We start from the raw sequence: 22,640 nt of genomic DNA, 5'->3' as shown, positions 1-22,640 counted from the left end.
AAACAATTTCACGCACGACTAAAATGGTATATATATGTGAAAATTGAAGTCTAGGTGTTATATGCAAATACAAAGGAATATAGTGTCATATATGTAAAACTTCCTAAATCAAATTTATGCCTTTCCTAAAATCCAAATTTGCAATCACATCAAACTTCCATGAGAAGCAGAGAACCTTAAAGCTAGAAACATAAACTACATGTATCAATGCATTTAATCATATTCAAATCAAACTTACATGATCTATTCTGCAACCCCATAATCATCTTCATCTGAATCCCCCTCCGAGGTCAAATCAGAGCTATCTCCATCATCATCATCATCATCATCATCATCTTCTGAGAACTCAAATTTTGTTTTTGCGGTCATCCTGCTCATTGCAGCTGTCTTGCTAGCTCTCTGAGAACGCGAGTTCACGACGCTAGGAGTGAACGGGACATGGAAAGTAGCTGCAGCAGCATCTTCTACATCATCATCGTCATCATCATTGTCCGAAGGCTCTCGCCGCACCCTTCGTCGTACGGGGGCAGCCCTGGCTGAGAACGGTTGTGGAGTTACCGGCGGCATTGCCGACGGATCGAATCTGAGATTACCATCCAATCCAAGCTTCTCTGGTACAATGAAGTTGTTATTAGCTCAAATCATAAACAAGGAAAGTTCTGCAGAATTTCTATGTATTTACATATCTAACATCTAATTTACATATGCAACGCCTACACTTCAATTTTTACATACATGCCAGCTTTCCTATGTATAAGAAGGCGAGTTTCACTTTTTTAAAGTTTACATGGTGGCATTATTTTTTGATGTGATATAGGGGATTTGGGTGGTGTAGATGTAAGAAGTTTAGGTGTTCGATATGTAAATACATAAGAATTAGATGGCATGCATGTAAATGCCCCTTTTATTTCTTTTTACATTTTTACTGCCCAAATCTTTCATCTCAAAAGATGAATACCACAATTTTTTACTTTCAAACAATGAAATGCACATTTTCATGTATAGTTAAAGTAGAAAAACTGAAGTTTAGGTTTTAAAGATATATAAACACGCGAGAATTGAGTGTTGTGTATGTAAATATTCCATAAATGAATTGAGCAGGTTATATTATTAGATATAAGACAGTGTGTAGGCGTTCTATAGATTCCTATATAAGTTGTATAATGTTATAAATACACCTCCCTAGAGGGAATTGGAGTCATGCAAAGCAAATGAATTATGTTTTGGCTAGACATTCACTTTCCCCTAATACTTATCCTGTAATTGATTTTCTCTTATGGCTCTACGATTTTCAAAGTTTTAGGCAAGCTTGAAATTGTCAAACTACTAATTTACCGCATTCAATATCTACTTTTAAGAAGTTATTCTATTTTGTTCACATCAATAACAATTACCAAAAGGAAGATTAACATACAGACCACTCAATTCCTATCAAATTACATATCTAACACTTAAATTTTAATTTTTATATGAGTAGCAGTTTATGTATGCATGAAAAAGGTGTATTTCACTTTTTTTAAATTAAAATTGTGATGTTTTTTTTGTGGCATAAAAGATTTGGACGGTATAAATGTAAAAAATAAAAGGGACAAAAATGCACACAATTCTTACATATCTCACACCTAAGAGTTCATATGATACACAAAGCACTCAAATTTTTAATACCTCATAAAAATAGCATTGTTATTCTTTTTTAAAAGTGAAATATATATTTTCGCACACCAACTTAAAGCACCTAAGTTTGATGTCTGTAAATATGAAAGTTTAGGCGTGAGCTATGTTCATAAGCAATGTGTGCTAGGTATGCAAATTTTCCGAAGTAAAATTTAGGTGTTAGATTTGTAAACACATAGGAATTGGGTGGTAGGAAAGTAAACACCACTTACCAAAAATGGCAGAAGCAAGATCATGTGGGAGTTCCTGATCAGGCTGTAGATCAAGGGATCTGAGTCTTGCAGCCATCAGATTCAGTTCTCTCACAAGTTCCTTATCGGTTGAAACCGCTGAAATCATGCCGTGTATGAGGCCCCGCATGCATTTTATGGCTTCCTGTTCCTCTGATCTGAATTGTATAAGCACAGCAATTCTACACAAGGCTGCGAGATAAGACTTCGCAGCAGAGGTCTTCTTCTCCGTGTAATTTGTAACCTACATAATGTAAAATATATATTTTCATGATTTTTCCTGCATTAAATTCAGTCTGAGAGTTCAAATTGTTCCAGGGTAACAATATAAATGAGCAAAATGTCAAAAGGGTCCCTTCACTCTTTGTAGGGATCCAAGTTAGTTACAATCTGTAAAAATATCAATTTAGTCTCGAGACATTTTTAACGAGAACTAAAATAGTCCATATTAAGGGAAACATTTCCATAAGGAATATGCACACATAGCTGCGTGCGTAATAACCCCTCAATAACTTTCGTTTCGGGGTTATTATTGAGGTATTAATTCCAATAACATATAACCCCAATAAACTTCGCTGATTCTATTTCAGTGTTTTTCATAGGTTATTATGGGGGTATTGCGGGGTTATTGGAGCACGCACGCGGAGTTGTGTGCATAATTTGTATGTAAATATTTCCCCATATTAAAAGAGTTTGGTGACTACTTTTTAACATTTTTATAAATTTTAAGCTGAAGTTATTCCATATAAATAGTGAGGAAAAATTTTGGCACTTTATTCGAACATAACTTGTCTTTGATTTATACCTCTGCGGCAATGCGAATTGCAAGTCCATCTTCTCCGCAATCAAGTTCAAGTTTTGAACTTGATGAAAGAGAAGAACTTCTCGGGCTTTTGTCAGAGGAATGTTCGTCCTCAAATTCTTTGGAAAGCATAGGCATCTGCATCATTTGCAACATGAACCGTGAAGCTTGGACTGCGAGCTTTCTCCTTTTGAAAACGGAAGGAGGAGAACCTCCTGGATTACCATAAACACCAGGCCACATTGAACGCATGACAGGAACAAAAGCTCTGGAAACGCACCCCTGTTGGGGTTAAGAAAAGAAGGGAATATAAAAAGTTTTTAACTGGAACGAAAATAGGAATAAAAAACTTCAAATATTAATTTTTTTTATCATAAATATGGTTTAGACGTAAAACTCGCCTTATGTTTGGGTAAGAGCACTGGATAATGCTCGAAGAATACAGACAAGCATTGTGTTAACCTGTGGGTATAACGAGTCAAGTATAAAATAAAATTAGGATGAAATTAAATTCCAGAAAAGTAAAGATTAAAAGAAGGAAGATTTACATACATATCACTCAATACCTATGCATTTACATCTACATGCCACCTTACCTATGCATGAAAGGTTATATTTCACCTTTTAAAAGTTAGAATGGTGATATTTTTATGTGAGATGAAAGATTTGGGTGATATAAATGTAAAAAATTAAATTTAAAATACATAGGAATTGAGGGGTTATGTATATAAGTATCCCATAAAAATGAGAAATTTAAACAGGTAGTACACAATTCTTACGTATATGTTACTCATACTTCAACTTTCATACTTACACACATGGCATTTTGGTGCTCTAAATCTATGCATTAAAAGATATATTTCACGTTTAAAAAGTGATAATAGCAATATTTTTGTTGTGATGATAAAAATTTGAGTGATGTGTGTGGATAATGAAATTACCAAGTGAGATATGCAAATACATAAGAATTGTGCGCTATGTTACCCATGTATGTAAATGCCCCATAAAAATTCAAGAAATGAAAGTCGAACCTATGCATCTCCTTGGTTTCATCACTGAAATACAAGCTAATCAACCTGCGCAAGAGCAAATGATGATAACAGATAGGTATGCTCGGATATTTCTCACTCCAAAGGAGAAGCTTCGCAAAGCCTTCTCCAAGAACAGAATGAAGACTTTCATCTTCCTCATTTTGGTTTGTTGAGGGGCTAATATCTTTTTCCATCGCAGCATATAAGAGATTAATCACTCCGGTGCTTGCATTATGCTCCAAATTCAAGGAACCAGGCGATCCAAGCTTAGTTGCATCAGAGACTGAATGCTCAGGATCCAGATTTATGGCTCTATCAACCACTTCAGGGCCATGCCATGTGATGAGATCAACCAACGCCTTACAGGACATCACACTAACTAGAGCAGGGCCATCCGTGAAGAGCAGCCTCAGCTGCTTTACTATGTCTCCACTTGGTCTCCACTCTAGCAGTCCAAAAAGACACAGGCATCTTGTAGCAGCCCTTTGTAAATCAAGGTGAGCTTGTTTTGCCTGTTACTCCACACCAAGAGGACCCACAGGAAAGAAACCGGGAGAGAATATTATTATCAGGTAAAATATAATTCAGAAAAGAGCAAAAACTCAAAATAATCCTCTGGCTAATAATAAGTGACCAATTTAGCCCTTGATTTTATAGCGCTCCAATTTAGTCCTAGATTTGATTTAGTCCTAGCCCAGATTCCATGATTAAAATTAACACTAACAATTAATTTTGGAGGATAATTTAAGAATAATAAATTTCAATGAATTTTATTTTTTTATTACTCTATTATCATATAAAGTAAATTATTTTGGCATTTAATTAATGAGAGACCAAACTTATTTGAATGTAAATTTTTTTTTTTGTTTCTCATCCTCCATCAAAAATATTTTTTGTTAAATTAATGATTGACAAATTAATATGTTGATAGTTTGCACTTGATTATTACTCTTATTTTTTTGTATTTTTCATGTTGATACTGCACTTTAGGAAGGCTATTTGTTGTTTTTGCATGTTGTAGCATAAAAGGGGACAAACAAGAATAGAATTGGATCAAACTGGAGATTGGAGCAAAAATTGAGTCATTGGGCACCTAGGCACCTGGCCACTGGCATCGAGGAGCCAAAACCTCCTTAAATTAAGCAAAAAATTTCTTACAGGCGGAAATTGTTGCTACTTACCGGGCGCCGAAGGGCCGGGATCGCGGCGCCTTGGCGCCGATCCCTTGGTGAAAGTTTTTTAAGTGGGTGGCGCTTAAGGCACCAACCCTTGGCGTCTAAGCGCCCAAACTTGAAATGAGCAATTACAACAGTTCAAAACTTGAATTGAAGGGAAAAAATATAAAAGGCAAGAAGACGAATTTTAAGGAGCTTTTTATCAATTTTTTTCTGTTAATTTCTGGGAGATGAATTCTTCAAAGGAGATAATTAGTGAGATTTGAAAGGATCAGGAAAAGGTGCATTCATTGCTTGCTTGCTTTTAAATCCATCTTTCTTGTAAAAGGAGAGATAAGTACACTTTGTTTTGTATTTATTGTTGGCTTTCACTGAAGAATTCTATGCATGATTTCTTGTTCTATTTCAAAATTTGTGTGGATGGATTTCTAGATGAATAATGAGTAGAACTTTTAAATTTTTTCCTTTAAGTGTATGGTGGAAGAATAGAGTTGAATCTCTTTATATGATCTGATCTGTAATTGATTAAAATAGTGTTAACTTTTACTTAACTTACTTCCTATGTGGCGAGTAGGAATGTTAAATTCCATTGTGAACTATGTGATCCAAAGATACATAATGGAACGATATAAGTTAACCACATAATCTCTTGGCAGTAAGAATATTACCTTAGAGTTTATGCTCACATTCAAGGAGTTGATTTAATTGGATTGGTATAGAGATTTAGGGAACTAAACTCTTGTCAGTCAAATTTTCGTAGACCAACGAAAGGGGATAAGAAATAGGCCAATTCCCGGTTAACACTAACTTTTTCACTTGTCCGATTTATATTTTCCATTAGATTAATTCAAGGGGGAAACTTCTTCAAACTTGAATTTCGTACAAATATTCTCCTGCTTACCAGATTAGGCTTGTTTAATATAACTTTAGGATTAGTCTAACTTTAACTTACAAATTGCACAATTTCAAGCTTGGACAGATAATAGTAGGCTATAATTTCTCTTAATTAAGTTCATCTTGTTTCCTGTGAGATCGACAACCGGACTCAAATATCGGTACTACTGATACGCCACGTATATTTGCGTAAGCCACTCCTGCTTCGAAGCCCTTGATGCGTGTCACAAATTATAGTCCTATTAGAGATTAAATCCCATTTCTCCATTTTTTTTTCCTTAAATTCAATTAGAAACTCAAAGACCCAAGAGAGCTGGAGGGAAAGACGAGATTATCTGCTGCTGTTTCCACGAAATCCTTTTCTCCTTCGCATGTTGATGGTTGCATCAATGTCTGCTTTAGCTTGCTCTGGTTGCCGGTTCACCAGGCCAAACCGATGCAAGTCGAAGCAAGGCTTCCATCGCAGTTTCTGCAGGCCAAAGCTAAGGATTCAGTCAAACTGACAAAGCAGTGAAGATCCACCCCAACAATAAGGAAGCAGCCAAGGACACGGGTGGAAGAGATCAAGCTGTGAAGGTCCAAGGTAGAGGTGATGAAGCAGCAAGGTCACAATGGTTTTCGTAAATTATAAAATGTTAAGAGGACCAAGTTACCCTCAATAACGGGTGCATCTCCCTTAAATTAAATTAGAAATTCGGCCTGAACATTATTTCGGATGTACTTTTAGTAGTAATATTTTGAGACTAAATTGGTCATTTTTTGATAGCCGGGGAGTATTATGAGGTTTTGCTCATCCAGAAAAATGCAGAAAACTAGTTAGTCATACTAACCCCAGGGATCAATAGAGAATGCAACAGTTCAGTGGGTTCAATTGCTTTCCCGTATAGGTCCCGTAGAGATCTAATGTTCTCTAATAGTAGTGCAGCTACTGCTAAGCAATGCATCCACTGCGTAAAATCTGCTGTTCTTTCTCGGCAAGGTTGAAGGAGCTCCTTCAAAACACTAGTAACGGAAGCTTCAAATTCTCCAGCAGCAGCGTAAACTCTTCTCGCCAGTTCTGCAACGGCTCTCGCCCAGTACCTATCTCCACCCAAACTAACTCCATCGCCCATGACAATCTTGTTCCCATTGTCATCAAGATCAAACTCAATAGGCCTGAGTAAAAGTTCCTGCACGAAAGAACTAGCAATCTTCCTGTTTGTGCTGTCTGAAAAATCAAGCATTGCTCCCAGCAGTAATAACTGCCTCGAGACAAAGCGATATGCTGATCCTGAAAATTTTAAAGAAGCATTTACATACATATCACTCAATTCCTATGTATTGCATATCTAAATACCTAAACTTCAATTTTTACATACATACCACCTTACAATATGCATGAAATGGCATATTTCATTATTGGAAAGTTAAAACGGTGACATTTTGTTATGTGGTATGATTGTTATGCGATATTAAAGATTTGGGTGGTATAAGCATAAAAAAATAAAGTTTTGGTGCTAAATGTGTAACTACATATTGGGCGGTATGCATTTAAATGACCCAAATTTTAAACACCATGAATACACTGGCACCATAAAATTATTATGGGCCAAAAACTTGCTTTATCAAACAAATAGAAAGCGAGGCATGATTACAAATGTCACCTGCCAAAAGGTGAGCTCTCACCAAATCAACATAATCAGATATTGTCTCCGGAAGGACAGTCTCCAGAAGGTCATTCTTTTCTGAAGCCTCTGATGCATAAACAACTGCTTCAGTACCAGTAGTATTTGCGGCATCAGAACCTTTAACCTGTGTTCAGAGAAGACTTAAAAATGTGAATAAACACAAATTAATTTCATTCAAAGGATTACCATTTCACTAAACGGACATCAGAAAAATAAAGTTATGGTTTTTATGATGAGATTTGTCAGTGTGGTAAGGTAAAGCAAGGCTGGTTCAGACACATAAGAAGGATGAATACGTTCTAGATCTACTGATTCAAACTTTGAAGCAGATTTAATTAGTAAAACATAGGAAATCATGATTAGGCATGTTAAATTGGTGAGTAGAACCAAGAAATTATCATGCATAGAAAAGGCAAAACAAGATGAGAAATGTTAATCCTGCAAGCTACAGCACATGACAGATTCTAATGCATATAAAATACCAGGCGCCAACGATTCAATGATATGAAATTTGTTCTTTTTTTCCATCAATTACAGATTTGGACAGACATCTTGAAAAACACCTATATATGTGAGTGTATTGTGAAGATACTTGTGGAGAAATATCGTTCATTCACCCCCTTCCTGCTACCATTCACAGCAAAAGTACAGGCAAAAACATGTCTCCTTTCCACCAGCCCTTCGACCTTCCACTACAATAGTATGCATAAGCATATCAACAGAAGTATCGAAATAGTTCCCGACTCTTTGCAAGAGGTCATGTTGATCTTAGAATCTGTAAAAGCACAAATTTAATCCCCAGATTCTTTAATGTGCTGACATAGTTCCTACGGAAGATTACTTCAGCCTCAATTTAAAGAGTTTGTGTACTACTTCGGCGCATTTATAAACTCCGGGACTAAAATAACCCTATGTAAATAGTTAGGGGACTATTTTGGCACTTTACTCAAAGCATACTTTATAGAGACGCAAAAATGTTTAACACCAATACATACCGTACTGCTTGAAAACAGTCACGTTCAAAGATGTTCATACTTCATGCTTAAAATATGCACAAACAGAAAAGACATTAACAGCTGGAAAGCTAAACGAATCTAACCACTATTTACAAAAATGAAATTTCAAATGACATCCGAAGGCAGAATTACTGTCCATACTTGAGCTTCATTTTGCAGATGTCTACAAAGTTTCCTCCAGTAAAGTGCAGCTTCTGCCTCCAATAGCTGAATAACAGAAGTGCAATTTCCTGCCAAGAAAAGCAGGGAAATGAACGGAATGAAAAGGATAAAAGCAAGAAAGTGGTTAAATGTCATCAAAACCGCAATAAAATTGCACCAAATACATGAAGAGGTCTCAAAATGAAAAATAGCTCAAACTGCATTTCATTGTCACAACATTTTCTTTAACCCAATTGTTTGGATTCAACTTTATGAATCGTCTGTGTTAAACCTATTTTTCACAACAAAATGTTATTCTATTAATCAAATTAAGTAAATTTAGCTTTAGAGGTAATTGAGCACGGGATAAATTTAGAAGCACTAAGAGTCAAGAAGAGCTCGAAAGGGGAAAAAAAGAACATTAAATCAATTGATTAGCTTTGTGATATAAGTAATCAACCAAATTCAACGATTTTAAACTCGGCCGAGATTGAGAGCTGTTGCTAAGCCGAAGTTGATATGCGAAGGAAGGGAAAGAAACAAAACATAGATATTATATGAGAAAAGTGCCAAAATGCTCTTATGACTCTTTTAGAAGTCTATTTTAATCCCAAATATCATAAAAGTGTCCATTTAGTGCCCATACTACTTTTAATGGGGATTAAATAATCTTCTATGAGGACTATTATAGCCCATATTAAAAAAATTTGGGGATAAATTCGACATTTTTATAAGTATGTGAATAAAAGTAAATAGTCAATGATTTTATGAAATTTTGAATAGAATTAAATTAATAAATAGAAGTTTGAAATAAATCAGCGACCTGTTGATTTCTTCAGGTCGAGTATAAAAGATTAAAATTTCAACACGAAGAAAATAAGAAAATTTATCCCAACAAGAATCCAAAAATTTAGTGAAATATTCAATTTCCAAAAAAAAAACGAAAATTATTCATGTCAACAATTGTCTACAAATATATCAACTAATTAAGCATTGACATATGAAAATTTTTTATATTGAGCAGATTGTGATATTGTTGACAAAGTCAATTTCATACATATATGATCACTTGTTAATAATAGTTGAAAATATTTTAATTGAAATCAAATTAAAATCAATTGATAAGATATAATGCATAATTAAGCATGCAATATTAAATATTACATATCATATTGTATTTTTGATGCATAATAAAATAGTTTGAGTGCAAAGAAGTACATATACATACTAAGTATGTGAATATCGATTAAAAAAATGTAATAAAGATCATAAAATATCATATTATTTTGTGATAGTTAAGTAAATTATGATGATAACTTGTGCAAAAAAGTCAAAATTTTAAAGAGAAGAGTCTCAGTAGAAAAAAAAGAGATTCCTTCCCATTGATATCAAAGTTGGGAGGGGATATAACCTGTACTAAGGAAACATTGATAACAAAGCAAATTATGGTGATAACATATGCAAAAAGAGGCAAAATTTTAAAGACAAGAGTCTCAGTAGAAAAAGAAGGAGATTCTTTAATATTGATATCAAAATTGGGAGCATTTAACCGGCACTTGGAGAATGTTGATAGTTATAATGTTGGGGTGATCAAACTTTATCAACAATTATTATTATCGATAACCTAAGTGATGACCTAATAAATTAAATATTTCAAAACCTACCTAAGCACAATATTATATGACGCTTGTAATATAATACAACAACAACAACAAAAAAGCCTTAATCCCACTACGTAGGGTCGGCTACATGAATCCTTTTTTTCCATTGAGTCCTATTTAGTGTCATATTTTCATTTAATTCTAGTAAATTAAGATCATTTTTAATACAATAAGCCCAAGTCTTCCTAGGTCTAACTTTGCCTTTCTTAACACAAGTCGAATTTAATACATCTAATCTCCTAATCGGATCATCAGATGGCCGACGTTTAATGTGACCAAACCATCTAAGACGACTTTCTCTAATATTGTCGGTCACAGAAGCTAAACCAACCCTATCACGGATATATTCATTTTGCATTTTGTCTCTAAGTGTAAAGCCACTCATCCACCTAATCATTCTCATCTCAGCAACACTTAACTTATTATTATGTTTCTCTTTTAAAGGCCAACATTCAGTGCCATAGAGCATTGCAAGTCTCACCACCATCTTATAAAATTTTCCTTTCAGTCTAAGTGGTACTTTTCTATCACTCAGAAGGCCCGAAGCATTCCTCCACTTCAACCAACCAATTTGAATTCTACTATTAACATCCCCATCTATATCACCATCGCTTTGAACAACGGACCCAAGGTATATAAATCGTTCACACCTTTTAATAATTTGATCACCCAAAGTCACACTTCTGTTACTAGAGCTACTACTAAAATTACATTCCATGTATTCAGTTTTAATTCTACTTAAATGAAGGCCTTTAGACTCCAATGTAGACCACCATAATTTTGAGCATTAAAAATAAATAGGTAAATTCACTTACAAAATGGATTGGTGTAATGCAATACAAATTTAATATTTAACCATTATATTTAATTATGCTAATTATAACACTTAATGTTTATGAACATGTTATATTTAACTTGTTAAGTAGCAAAATATATCTCTTTAATAGTACTAACATATTAAACTAGATATAACTAAAAATATCAAGTTTTATGTTAGTCAAATCAACATGTATATTATTATTTCTTTCTTGTGTGTTTAAACTTTATTATAGAATTGTCTATATCATTGAGCATTTAGCTCATTAAACCCTAAAAATTTGATTTCATAAAAGGAAAAGAAAAAACCTATGAATTTGATTTCATATAAGGAAAAGAAGCAAACATATCAATAATTAGGTGACAAATTTCTCTATATAAAACTTTATTTGTACAATTTTTATGTTTACAAAGGACGAATGTGTTTGATGTAAATTAAAGGCTTCTGATATGTATGATTTTATATGAAATTTATTTCAAGGCTCTTTAATTTAGTTTGACAATTGCCCTATACATGCTTTTGTATTACTATTTATGATAATATTTGAAGAGTTGAATTGAAATTGTTTGTTCGGTGACATTTAGAAAAAATATATCTCTATTCATTCTATCCAGATGAGAAAAATTTATCCCATGTTTTGTCATGGTATCAGAGCCCTAGGTTTTCACACCTATGGGAATTTTTTTAGGCCTTCATTGGTATTTATCTAAAAGGTAAAGGAAAAGTTATACAAATTTTTGACACAAGACAAAAACAAAATGAAACGACCTTTGATGCATAGGATGAACAGGATTCCATGATTATGACTTGGTCATGGAGTTCAATGACACAAAAAATTAGAGATACGTGTATGTTTCCCATCTATGCAAAAAATCATTTGGATACTCTTCACCAATTGTACTTAAAAACCAAAAATGTTGCACTTCTGTATGAAGTCAAAGTAAAAACCATTACTACGAAACAAGGCAACAAAATAGTAACAGAGTATGTGAATATGTTGTAAAATCTATGGTAAAACCTCGACCATTATAGAATTCTTGAGACAAAGCCCTGAGGATGTCGTCACCTTAAAAAAATTTATTGAGAAAGATCAAGTGTATGACTTTTTGGTTGGACTAAATGCAAAATTTGATCATATCCGAATTCAAATAATTGGCAAGAAAGATGTCCCTTCACTAAGAAGATTATCACGTTTATTCAAGATGAGAGTCATAGATGAATTATGCTTAAACAAGTGACAACTGAAAGATCTGCAATGGTTGCCCAACAAAACTCCAACAAAAATAAAACTAATAGAACATCTGAAAATGACACTCGAGGTAATATTTGGTACATACTGTAAGAAGCAGAGACATACTAGAAATGTTGTTGGAAGTTGCATAGGAAACCTGCTACGTCAAGCTAAAAAAGGAGTCAGCGGGGTGATAAAAAAATTCAGCAACAAACTCATCAAGTCTCCACCACAAAACCCACTTTACAAAATTAAATCGCAAAGATTCCTATAGGAAGTAAACCCAGCCAAGTTAATTAAGCTGATATTGAGAAGCTTTGAAGGTTATTGTGATCATTGGAGCAGCCAAGTGGCCCTTGTTCATTAGCATTCTCTAATAACTCCCTTTCTTATAGATTACATGTCTTGAATGGGTTTATATAAGACTTTTGGATCATTAACTCTGGAGCAACAAATCCTACGCCACATTCATCAATTCAATTTACAACATATCCATCCTGTACGAGCAATAAGAAAATTGTTTTTGTTGAAGTTACTATTACCACAACGGCTTGTGTTGGTCACATTCAACAAAATTTATCATTGTTATTAAAAAATATCCTCCATGTTTCTAAATTATCCACTAATCTATTGTCTATTCACAAACTAACTCATGATATGAACTATAATATCTTGTTATATATGTATTTCAGGATCAAAATTTAGGGAAATGAATTGGCTAATCTACTATCAAGGATGTTTTTGTAATGTCATGTTATTTTTTTACAAATAAATATGACATTTAGAGTGAACGTTTTTGTTTTAGTCATCCTTCATTTACTATTTTAAAAACAATGTTCCCTTCATTATTTAAAGAAGTTAATGTTGAGGATTTTCATTGATATATTTGATTTTGTCAAACAAAAAAGAATTTATTTTCCAAATAGAAATAATAGAACTTTCCCTTTTTATTTGATTAACATTGAAATATGGGACCCCTCTAGCATTCCAAATTTTAAAGAATTTGGTTGTTTTTTCCTTTCATTGATAAAAGAGTTTTCTTGTTTATTATTGCTAATGTTAAGGATTTTCATTATGATATATGTGATTTGATCAAACATAAAAGAGTTTATTTTCCAATTAGCAATAATAGAACTTCTTTCCTTTTTATTTGATTCACATTGATATATGGGATTCCTCTAGCACTCACAATTTTATAGGAGTTCAGTAGTTTATTTATTTCATCGATAATTGCATTAGTCTCGAGGATTTTTCTTATCAAACAAAAATCCAATGTGACCGCTATCCTTCCAAACATTTTTGTCATGATACATAACCAATTTGGTGTCAAAGCAAAAAGGATTTAATTTGATAACACCAGAGATCATTTTAAACAATTTTTTTCGCCATATTTTTTACAAGAAGAAATATTTCATGAGTCATTCTACATAAATATTCCTCAGCATAATGGGATCGTTGAGAGGAAAAATAGTCACATACTTGCCACAACCCATGCTTTACTATTCCAAAATCGAGTTCCAAAATCATATTGTGGGAAGATGTCCTCACTAAAACCCACATTATAAATCGAATGCCCTCCAAAATATTATGTGAGCAAACCCCTATGCAACTCCTCTCTTAGTTTTATCCTAATAATCGAATCACAAATAATCTTACTGCCCGAGTCTTTGGTTGTCCTTCTTTTGTTCATGTGTATACTAATAACAAAGATAAATTAAATCAACGAGCAATAATGTGTTTGTCAAGTATTTCTAACACAAAAAGGCTATAAGTGCTCTCACCCACCTGCATAAAAATTTTATATCTCCATTAACATCACTTATGAGGAAGACCAAACTTTTTTGTCTCTTAGCATTATCTACAGGGGGAGTCTAGTCTTATTGGGGAAGATAAGGCGAAAAGCCTACTCTTTCTTAACCTACCCACACTACAATCTTACTCTTCATAAGAGTCTAAGAGTGCGTTTGGGGCAGCGGTGTGGTGTCACATCGTTGTTTTTCCTATTTGGTAAAACTATGTTTTGTTTACGTTCTCAAAAAGCTACAGCTGAAAGTTGCGTTTTCTCACTAGACTTGGCTACCTGCGATGATTGCTAGAAAACTGTAGTTTGACTTTTTTCAGAAAAAGAAAATTATAATAATCATCACATCTTTTTGAACAGCAGCTTTTTCAGCAATATCACAACTGTTTCTTCAAATAGTTGCAGCTGCCCCAAACATACCCTAAATCACTTTCATAAGAGCGATTTCTACAACCCGAATTGCCCCCACAAGAATCAAACCTTGAAACAATTGAATTAGTCCCTACCAATGATAAGTTTGACTTTAGGAGGTATGCACATGCATATTCGAGAAAGTGAAACCTATAACCTGATCTTCTACAACTGCAAACCCCATGGCTTGCCCTTGAAAATGAGGTATGCATAAATCCAATTTTCTATCCTATTCCAATTAATTATGACTTACCTATTGCCCTGGGAAAAGGGACAAACAAAATGCACTGAACATCCAAGGTATCCATTAGCCAAATCAGCGTCTTTTCATAGATTTTCTCCATATCACAAAAGTTTCTTAGCCAACTTGAACTCCATCCCAACTTTAAACACCTCGTCAGAGGCATGTGATGAGAAGTGGAGAGAAGTACTGAGAATGGAGATGGAAATACCTGAGAAGAATAAAACATGAGAAATAGTAGAGCTACCATAAAATAATAAAAGCAGTGGCACACAAATAGGTTTTGTCATAAAATTCAAATCAGTTGGGTCTCTAGAGAGATACAAGGCAAGGTTGGTTCCTAAAGGCTACAAAAAATTATATGAAGTAAACTATCAAGTGACAACTAGATCAATGGCTAAGTTGAAGATAGTAAGGGTTCTCTTGTCCTTCGGCATAAATTTGAATTGGGATTTACAACAATTTGATGTGAAGAATCCCTTCCTTTACGGTGATTTAGAGAAAGAGATATATGTAGATTCCATTGACGTTTGGAGGTAACTAAAAGGGAACTTGGTTTGTAAATTGAAAAGGGCATTGAATGCACTCAAGCAGTCTCTAATAGCTTTGTCCACAGGTTTACAAAGGTGATGTTTAGTGTCAGTTATAAAAAAAGTCAAGATGATCATATATTATTTATTAAACACACGAGTTTAGAGGGAGTTACCTTTTTTCTAGTGTATGTTGATGACAAAATTTGATACCATTCTAAGGCTCCTATAAAGGATTTAGGAATTGAGTTTTGTGGGAAGGTGATTGTGGCATGAAAACGGGAAGATAATACACGAGTTTGTGGAGTTTGGATGAGAATAAATATTGTTCGACAACTATCCCAACTGAAAAAAGCAAAGATGGCATCAAAACAACAATGTACAAATTTCGAGGAAGTTCACCACATGTTCCTGCACAAGCTACAGACACACCACTTACAAAAATAAAATGATAGAGCAATCCAATATGATAAAAATCAGAGATACAATCTCTATAACACAAACCAAATCAAATTCTCCCAAAAACGTAACAAAAAACATATAAATAGTCTCACAGTAGAAAGTACATAATTAGATATAATAATATAGGAAAGAAATCAAAAAAGGAAGAGAATAAATGTAGAAATAAAAAATTCAAAAACCGCCACAGTTGGTATCTGAAATCTCGAGATTTTCCGCGATCTTGCGGAATCCCACTAACGCGTGCTTGATCCCAAGTTAATCAAGATCATGTGATTCTAACAAGAAAACTCCCGCATCATAATTGTTACTGAGAATGATGAGAAAGAAAATGAAAACTTAAAGAACTACCTGGCAAAGAAATTTGAAATCAAGGATGTGGGAAGCTTGAAATACATTCTTGGGATATAAGTAGCTTATTTTCTACAAGGTATCTACATTTCCTAACAGAATTATGCAGTTGACTTCTTGAAGGAAACTGATAAATTAGCGTATATACCTGCTTCAACTTTGATTAATCCTAATCACAAACTTGGAGAGACGAATAATGACAAGGTAGTTGATAAACAAAAGTTCCAAAAACTGGTTGGGAAGTTCATAAATTTGGCACACACTCCACCCAACATTGCCTATGTTGTGAGTGCAGTAAATCAGTTCATGCACAACCTTAAAGAAAATCATATACAAGCTGAAAATCGGATACTTCACCTCCTGAAACTAACCCGAGAAAAGAAATTTTATTCAAGCAAGGTGAAAGGCTGATTCTTAAAACTTATACTGATGCAAACTACACAGGATCGTTGGTTGATAAACATTCCACAACAGGTTATTGCATGTACTTGGGTGGTAATCTGGCCATATTGAGGATTAAGAAATAAAATTTGGTAGCTTGATCAAGTGCAGAAGCAAAATTCAGAGCTATGGCTCAAGGCGTGCATGAGCTACTGTGGTTGAAGATCATCCTTGAAGATCTCAAGATAGAATGGAAGAAACTTATAAGACTATACTGTGACAACAAGCCTTCCATCAATATTCCTCATAATTCAATACAAGACGATAAAACAAAGCACATCGAGATTGATACACTTTATAAAGTAGAAGTCAGATAATAAATTGATTTGTACTCCCTATGTGCCTACAAAGGAACAACTTGAAAATGTGTATACAAAAAAATTTAATGTTCAAAACTTCTCAACAATTATATTCAAACTAGGAATGCATGATATCTATTCACTAGCTTGAGGGTGAGTGTTAATAAGCGAACATTTAATTTAGGAAAGTTTTAATAGAGAAAATTTTTAATTTATAAATGTAATAAGCCACTTGATATGAGGATCAAATTTAGGAATAGAATAATTTCCTCAATATGGAGATCCAATTCATAAATAGAATAAATCCCTTCATATTGGGATCAAATTTAGGAAGAGAATATTTTAGTTTTGTCATTTCATTATTTTTATTTTTTTAATATATTTCTATTGTAGAATATATACATATATAGATTAGTATATTTAATTAAAGATAAGATCAGATATTCATTCCGTGTTTTTTATTAGTTATGATAGTAGTCGTCTCGACTTAACAACCAACAATATTATAAAACATGTTCTAGGAGTTTAAAAAAAACTTATTTCATCTATTTGCTTGGTGGATCTTGACAAGGATGGTATCAAATCAACACACTAGCCGAACAAAGAAAACTAAGTGATATGCAAGACAAATTGCTGCACCATAAGAGGCGTCACTTGAACCCTTCCTAGGGTAAGGTACTACATGGTAGAAACCACTGCATATCACTTAGTTTTCTTTGTTCGGCTAAGGTGTTGATTTGATACCATCATTGTCAAGACCCACCAAGCAGCCATATGAAATACATGGCAGGACAATTCTTTGCAGCATAAGAGGCGTCTCATGAATCCTTATTAGGGTAAAGTGCTACATGGTAGAAACCTCTAACTCATTAAGGAGCTTGTGAGTTGAGCTTATCACGTCGCGTGCTTCACCTAGAGTTCAAACTCAAGCTCAATTATTGTTTGATCTTGGGTTTAAGCTCGCCAAAGCTCAGCTCGCAAGCGAGCTTGGCAAGTTGGGCGATGGTTACATAAACGCCTTCTTCGGTGATCTGCGCAACACTTCTTGGTCTTCAACCACTGATCACTTAAATGCCTTCATGGGTGAGCTCCCAATGCAATTTTATCTTTGGCCAGACTAGTGAGCTTGCTACCATAACTACGAGTCAAGCTGGAGCTCAAATTGAGCTTGAGCTCGAGCACAACCTTGCATTTTGATAGAAAAGCTAAACATGTGCCAGGAATGACCAAACTCGGCTCAACTCGTTTACACCTAGAACTGCATCTTAAACATGACCCTAAATCGTACATGTTGAGGATTTTCTTGAAAACTTCCAAAGTTAACCATTCTTATACGGGATAGTCTTAAGAAGGGTAATATGATAAGAAATTAAAGCAAGGGGATAAAAATGTGAGACCATTAAGACAGGGCAGACAATATCCAGATGGATGAAAATTTGGGTTGCCCCTAATTATAATGTTATGCAAAAAATAAAAACTCCTTAACTTATCGACAGCCTTAGAGTGACATGCAAAAATCTATTGGTCACAAAATCAAAGATTATCTGTCCTAGATTGCTGGTTAGCTATATACAGTATCCTGGAAATCCTAGTGATAAATAATTAATCGAGCAATACAAAAAAAAAGATAAATTGCAAGAGCAACTAAATATCTAAAAACATATAGTTGGCATGGCATCCATATAAAATTAGCATACCTTCACTTCCATCTGATTTTGACAAATATTGTCTGATAGTCTGACCTTCCTTAACATGCACCATACCATCTTTTAAAAGTACATCCATCACTGCTTCTCCAACTGACTCGTAGGTTTCTACATCAAGAAATCTCAAGAGAGCAAGAGGATCCTGATTGCAGCATTTTCCAAACCACTGTTCTTTCAGCATCTTAATGCACTCTTTCATGACTGGTGGAGACCTATCTGAAAGGCCCCTCTGGAGAACAGCAGTCCTAAGCTTAATGCTTGTTATCAAGACAAGATGAAATTTAAGGATGTCAGAATGCATAACCTTTTTTTTTTTCAACACAGTTTCACTTTCTTCTTTAATTATAACAAGGCAATTTACACACATCCCTGGATTCTTATGCATTGACATATCTAACATCTAAACTTCAATTTTTACATATATGCCACCTTGCATATGGATGAAAAGGTGCATTTTTCTTTTAAAAAGTTAAAAGTGTCATTTTTATGTGCTAAAAAATGCTAGCGTTGTAAGTGTAAAAAATGAAGTTTTGTGTGTCGGATATGGAAATACATAAGAATTGGGTGGCATGTATGTCAACCACATGATTGATATCTATTAGCTTTTAAGAGTGGACTTACCTAAGACTTTGAAGCGGAAATTTACTTCCCAATACGAAGTATGCAGCCTTCCTAACTGCCTCACTAACATCAAGAGTAGATTCAACAACTGAATAAGACGTAGCAATAGAAGGTGGCAGCGATAGAACAATCATTTTACGAACGTCCTACATGAGCAGAACAATTAAAACCTCAACAAGAACAAAAAAGTTGTAAGAAAAAAGATTATCAGGGTGGAAGCCGGAAGAAAACCCTACAGGATTTTGCTCCTGAGACAAGTTCTTCAGGAAGAGTTCAACTATATTTGAGTTCTCTGCATCAATTGCAAAGCGTGATAATGCACATACTGCAAAGCCACGGATCGTTGGCACTTTGTCTTCTAGGCGATGCTTCATGTTTTCTATAACCTCATCCCACACTTCGTCACTCACTTCTGTATCATCTGGTAGACGCATAATAATCTACAAAAAAGAGCATATAGAATGAATTAACCATTGAAAAGATAAGTAGAAAATACCTGGATTTGAACGTAGGGAGGATCCTTTTCAACTTACAAAAGTAATAAAGAAAATGTGATAAAATGAGGTATTAAGAATTAAAAATGACATATGAAGGAATAAGAATACCAATTTACCTCATTTGACGGCTTCACTAAAAACAAAAAATAATCATAATAATAATTAATTAATAAATAAAACAAGCGAGACTATCCTTAAGTAAGATAATGTCCATGCAATCAGATTGTAAGGTAAGAATTCATTTGGGCATTGGATTCATTCTTTTTGTCATTCCTGGCATGCATCTCATCAAAATGTGGCCCATAGTGCAGAAAAAATAACATACAGTGTTTCACTTTTGGGTTTTTTTCAATATGTCCGTCTTTTTCTTCTCATTGATTGATGAAATAAGTTTTGACATTTTACATCAAAAAAACTCTATATATAAAAAAGATTTTATAAATTTATATGAAATATGACAAATCTATGTAGTTTTAAAGTAAATATGAGAAATTGATCATACTTCTGATTTTAAAAATCAAATAAATTAACAAAGGAAAATTACAACTTAAAAAAGTATAATAATAATCTTCTTTTTTTTTCAAAGCTACAATCTTAAAAATGAATTGAAAAAATGTTGCGGCTCCACCAAGGCTATGTTCTCTAATTTTTTCAATTTAACATTTTAGGAAGTGGGAGAAACTTCTCATTAAAAAAGTATCTTAATTTGAAATGCCAAGAGATATGTTTCACTCTCTTTCTAAGTATTTAATCCAAAACAGATAAAAAAACATCATTTCAACATAGAGTATTATCATAGATCATCCACTTTTTCATCTTCTCTCCCCGCAACTTTATTATATACTATATGAGTGAGACAAAACGCATGTCCGTTAAGATAAGGAAGTGCTTCCACTTTAAGGAAAAGTTTTTACAAAGGGAGATGTAAATGATCAAAAAAACATAAACATCCAAATGATCAAGAAAATGCTTTGGAAAGTCATAATATTATCAAATATAACTTATCAATGATATATAAATAAAAATTTAGTAAAATATTTTTAATTAAAAAAATGGTAGAATTTTAGGACAAAAAACTCACTAATCTCATTAAGTCAATAATTAATATACATTCAACACAGAATAACCCTCTTAAAATAAATGGGAAATTCAAATCATAGTGATAAAAAGGAAAGAAATAAAAATACAATAATGGATAAATAAGGGAGAATAATTTCTCCCCTAAAATGTAACAACGAACCCACAATTTCCTAAACCGTATGCATATCAACACTCCCCTCAAGATGGGTTGTATATGTCATACATCCCAAACTTGTTGCATACGCAAGAATGTCAGCAATCTGATTTTGAATTAGGATATAGTTTTGTAGAACAACCCCTCCATTGATCTTATCAGAGATGCAAGTATTTGTCAATCTCTATATGTTTGGTTTGATCATGGTGTGTTGAATTCTTTGAAACAATGTTGGTTGACTGATTGCAACTAAACATCTTAATAGTGCTTTGGCTCCTCATGTGAAGCTCCGCCGATAGTTTCTTAGCCACATCCCTTCACAAATTCATAGGACCACGGAACGATACTCATAGTTTGCACTACTTCTTGCCACCACAACTTGCATTTTTATTTCTCCAAGTAATCAAATTACCCCACACAAATTAACAGTAACCAGTGATAGATTTATGTCAGTCGGTTCTCCTACTCAGCTAGCATTAGTGAAAATCTCAATATCACGATTCTCAGTTTCTTTGAATATTAATTCACGTCTTGTAGTCATCTTTAGGTACCCTAGGATTCGAAAAACCGCTTCAGATGATCTTCTTTTGAATCATTCATATGTTGGCTCACTATACCCACCAAAAAATATTGCTCAGCCTGGTATATGACAGATAAATAAACTTTACCACAAGCCTTTAATACCCCCCTTATTCAACTGAGGCGTTATCCTCTTCTTTTGAAGTTTGTCAATTGGGATCCATAGAAGTATCTTTTGGTTTGCATTCCAACATTGTTGTCTACTTTAATAAGTCAAAAATAATTTTTCTGAGATATAACATGTCTTTGTTGGATCTAGCTACTTCCATTCCCATTAAGTATCGTAAAGTTTTAAGATCTTTGATCCCAAACTCAAAAGCCATTATTATTCTGATTGTTTCATGTCCCATTATGTCGTTGCATATAAAAAAGACATCTACATATAATAGGGATGGTTATCATAACTTCTTGATTGATTTCACAAACAAAGTTGATCAGTCTGACACTGATAGTACTCATTGACAAAAATAGTCAAGGTGAACATTTCAAACCATATTCTAGGAGATTGTCTCAATGTTGACCTCATTTTTAGTGAGGTCTAGTCTTTCTCACATTTCAAACCATATTTTAGGATCTAGCCTTGGGGATCTCACTTTAACTATCTTAGAAACTTAGAAATGGGACCCGCCTTGTTCTAGAAATTCAACCCACTTCTGTCCTCTTCTGGAATTTCCTCTTCTGGAATTTCGCGTGTGTGGTATCAACTTCTAGCACTTATAAGGATGAAACCAACATGAGAAAACCCAAAAGGGATTCCCTATAGGACCTTCCTGAGCCTTAGGGTGGCCTTTTGCATAATTCGCACTCCCGCGCACAAAACTTCACAATTCAGAGAGTCGGCGCGTCTAATCGCCTCAATTCGCTTCGTCTACACTGTTACCTGTCCAATGCTAGAGTTAAATTTCTTGAAACGATCGATCGCGGGTCGAGATTTTGTGAAATTTGAATTTTAACGCGTTTTTGACCCGATTGTCGACGACGTCGTCCGAGTAACCCCGGATGACAAAACGGACTACACCGGCACGTTCGAAGCGTCAATTTTGCCTGGGGAGGACACTCATTTCGTTACGTCGCCGCGCGCGAATAAATCGAATATAATTTTATATATATATATATATATATATATTTATA

At 34.1% G+C, this 22,640-nt stretch overlaps 1 protein-coding gene across 1 annotated transcript in view; it reads right to left on the bottom strand.

The window, feature by feature from the left end:
- Positions 1 to 40: 40 nt before the first annotated feature.
- LOC110029330 (condensin complex subunit 3) overlaps positions 41 to 22,640 on the bottom strand; it is a 33,509-nt gene continuing 10,909 nt past the window's right edge. Inside the window, exons 2-12 of the mRNA XM_020731572.1 lie at positions 19,436 to 19,639; positions 19,200 to 19,345; positions 18,570 to 18,835; positions 8,631 to 8,719; positions 7,450 to 7,597; positions 6,637 to 7,076; positions 3,738 to 4,249; positions 3,108 to 3,168; positions 2,710 to 2,988; positions 1,887 to 2,148; positions 41 to 611 (exon numbers count right to left, since the gene is read on the bottom strand). Of these exons, the coding sequence (XP_020587231.1) occupies positions 244 to 611; positions 1,887 to 2,148; positions 2,710 to 2,988; positions 3,108 to 3,168; positions 3,738 to 4,249; positions 6,637 to 7,076; positions 7,450 to 7,597; positions 8,631 to 8,719; positions 18,570 to 18,835; positions 19,200 to 19,345; positions 19,436 to 19,639 (2,775 nt within the window). The 3' untranslated portion in view covers positions 41 to 243. The remainder of the gene's footprint in view (positions 612 to 1,886; positions 2,149 to 2,709; positions 2,989 to 3,107; positions 3,169 to 3,737; positions 4,250 to 6,636; positions 7,077 to 7,449; positions 7,598 to 8,630; positions 8,720 to 18,569; positions 18,836 to 19,199; positions 19,346 to 19,435; positions 19,640 to 22,640) is intronic.

This window comes from Phalaenopsis equestris, unplaced genomic scaffold (assembly GCF_001263595.1).
Source record: "Phalaenopsis equestris unplaced genomic scaffold, ASM126359v1 Scaffold000562, whole genome shotgun sequence".
Taxonomy (NCBI): domain Eukaryota; kingdom Viridiplantae; phylum Streptophyta; class Magnoliopsida; order Asparagales; family Orchidaceae; genus Phalaenopsis; species Phalaenopsis equestris.
The sequence above is the reverse complement of the archived record's forward strand: the minus strand, read 5'-3'. Positions and strand labels throughout refer to the sequence as shown.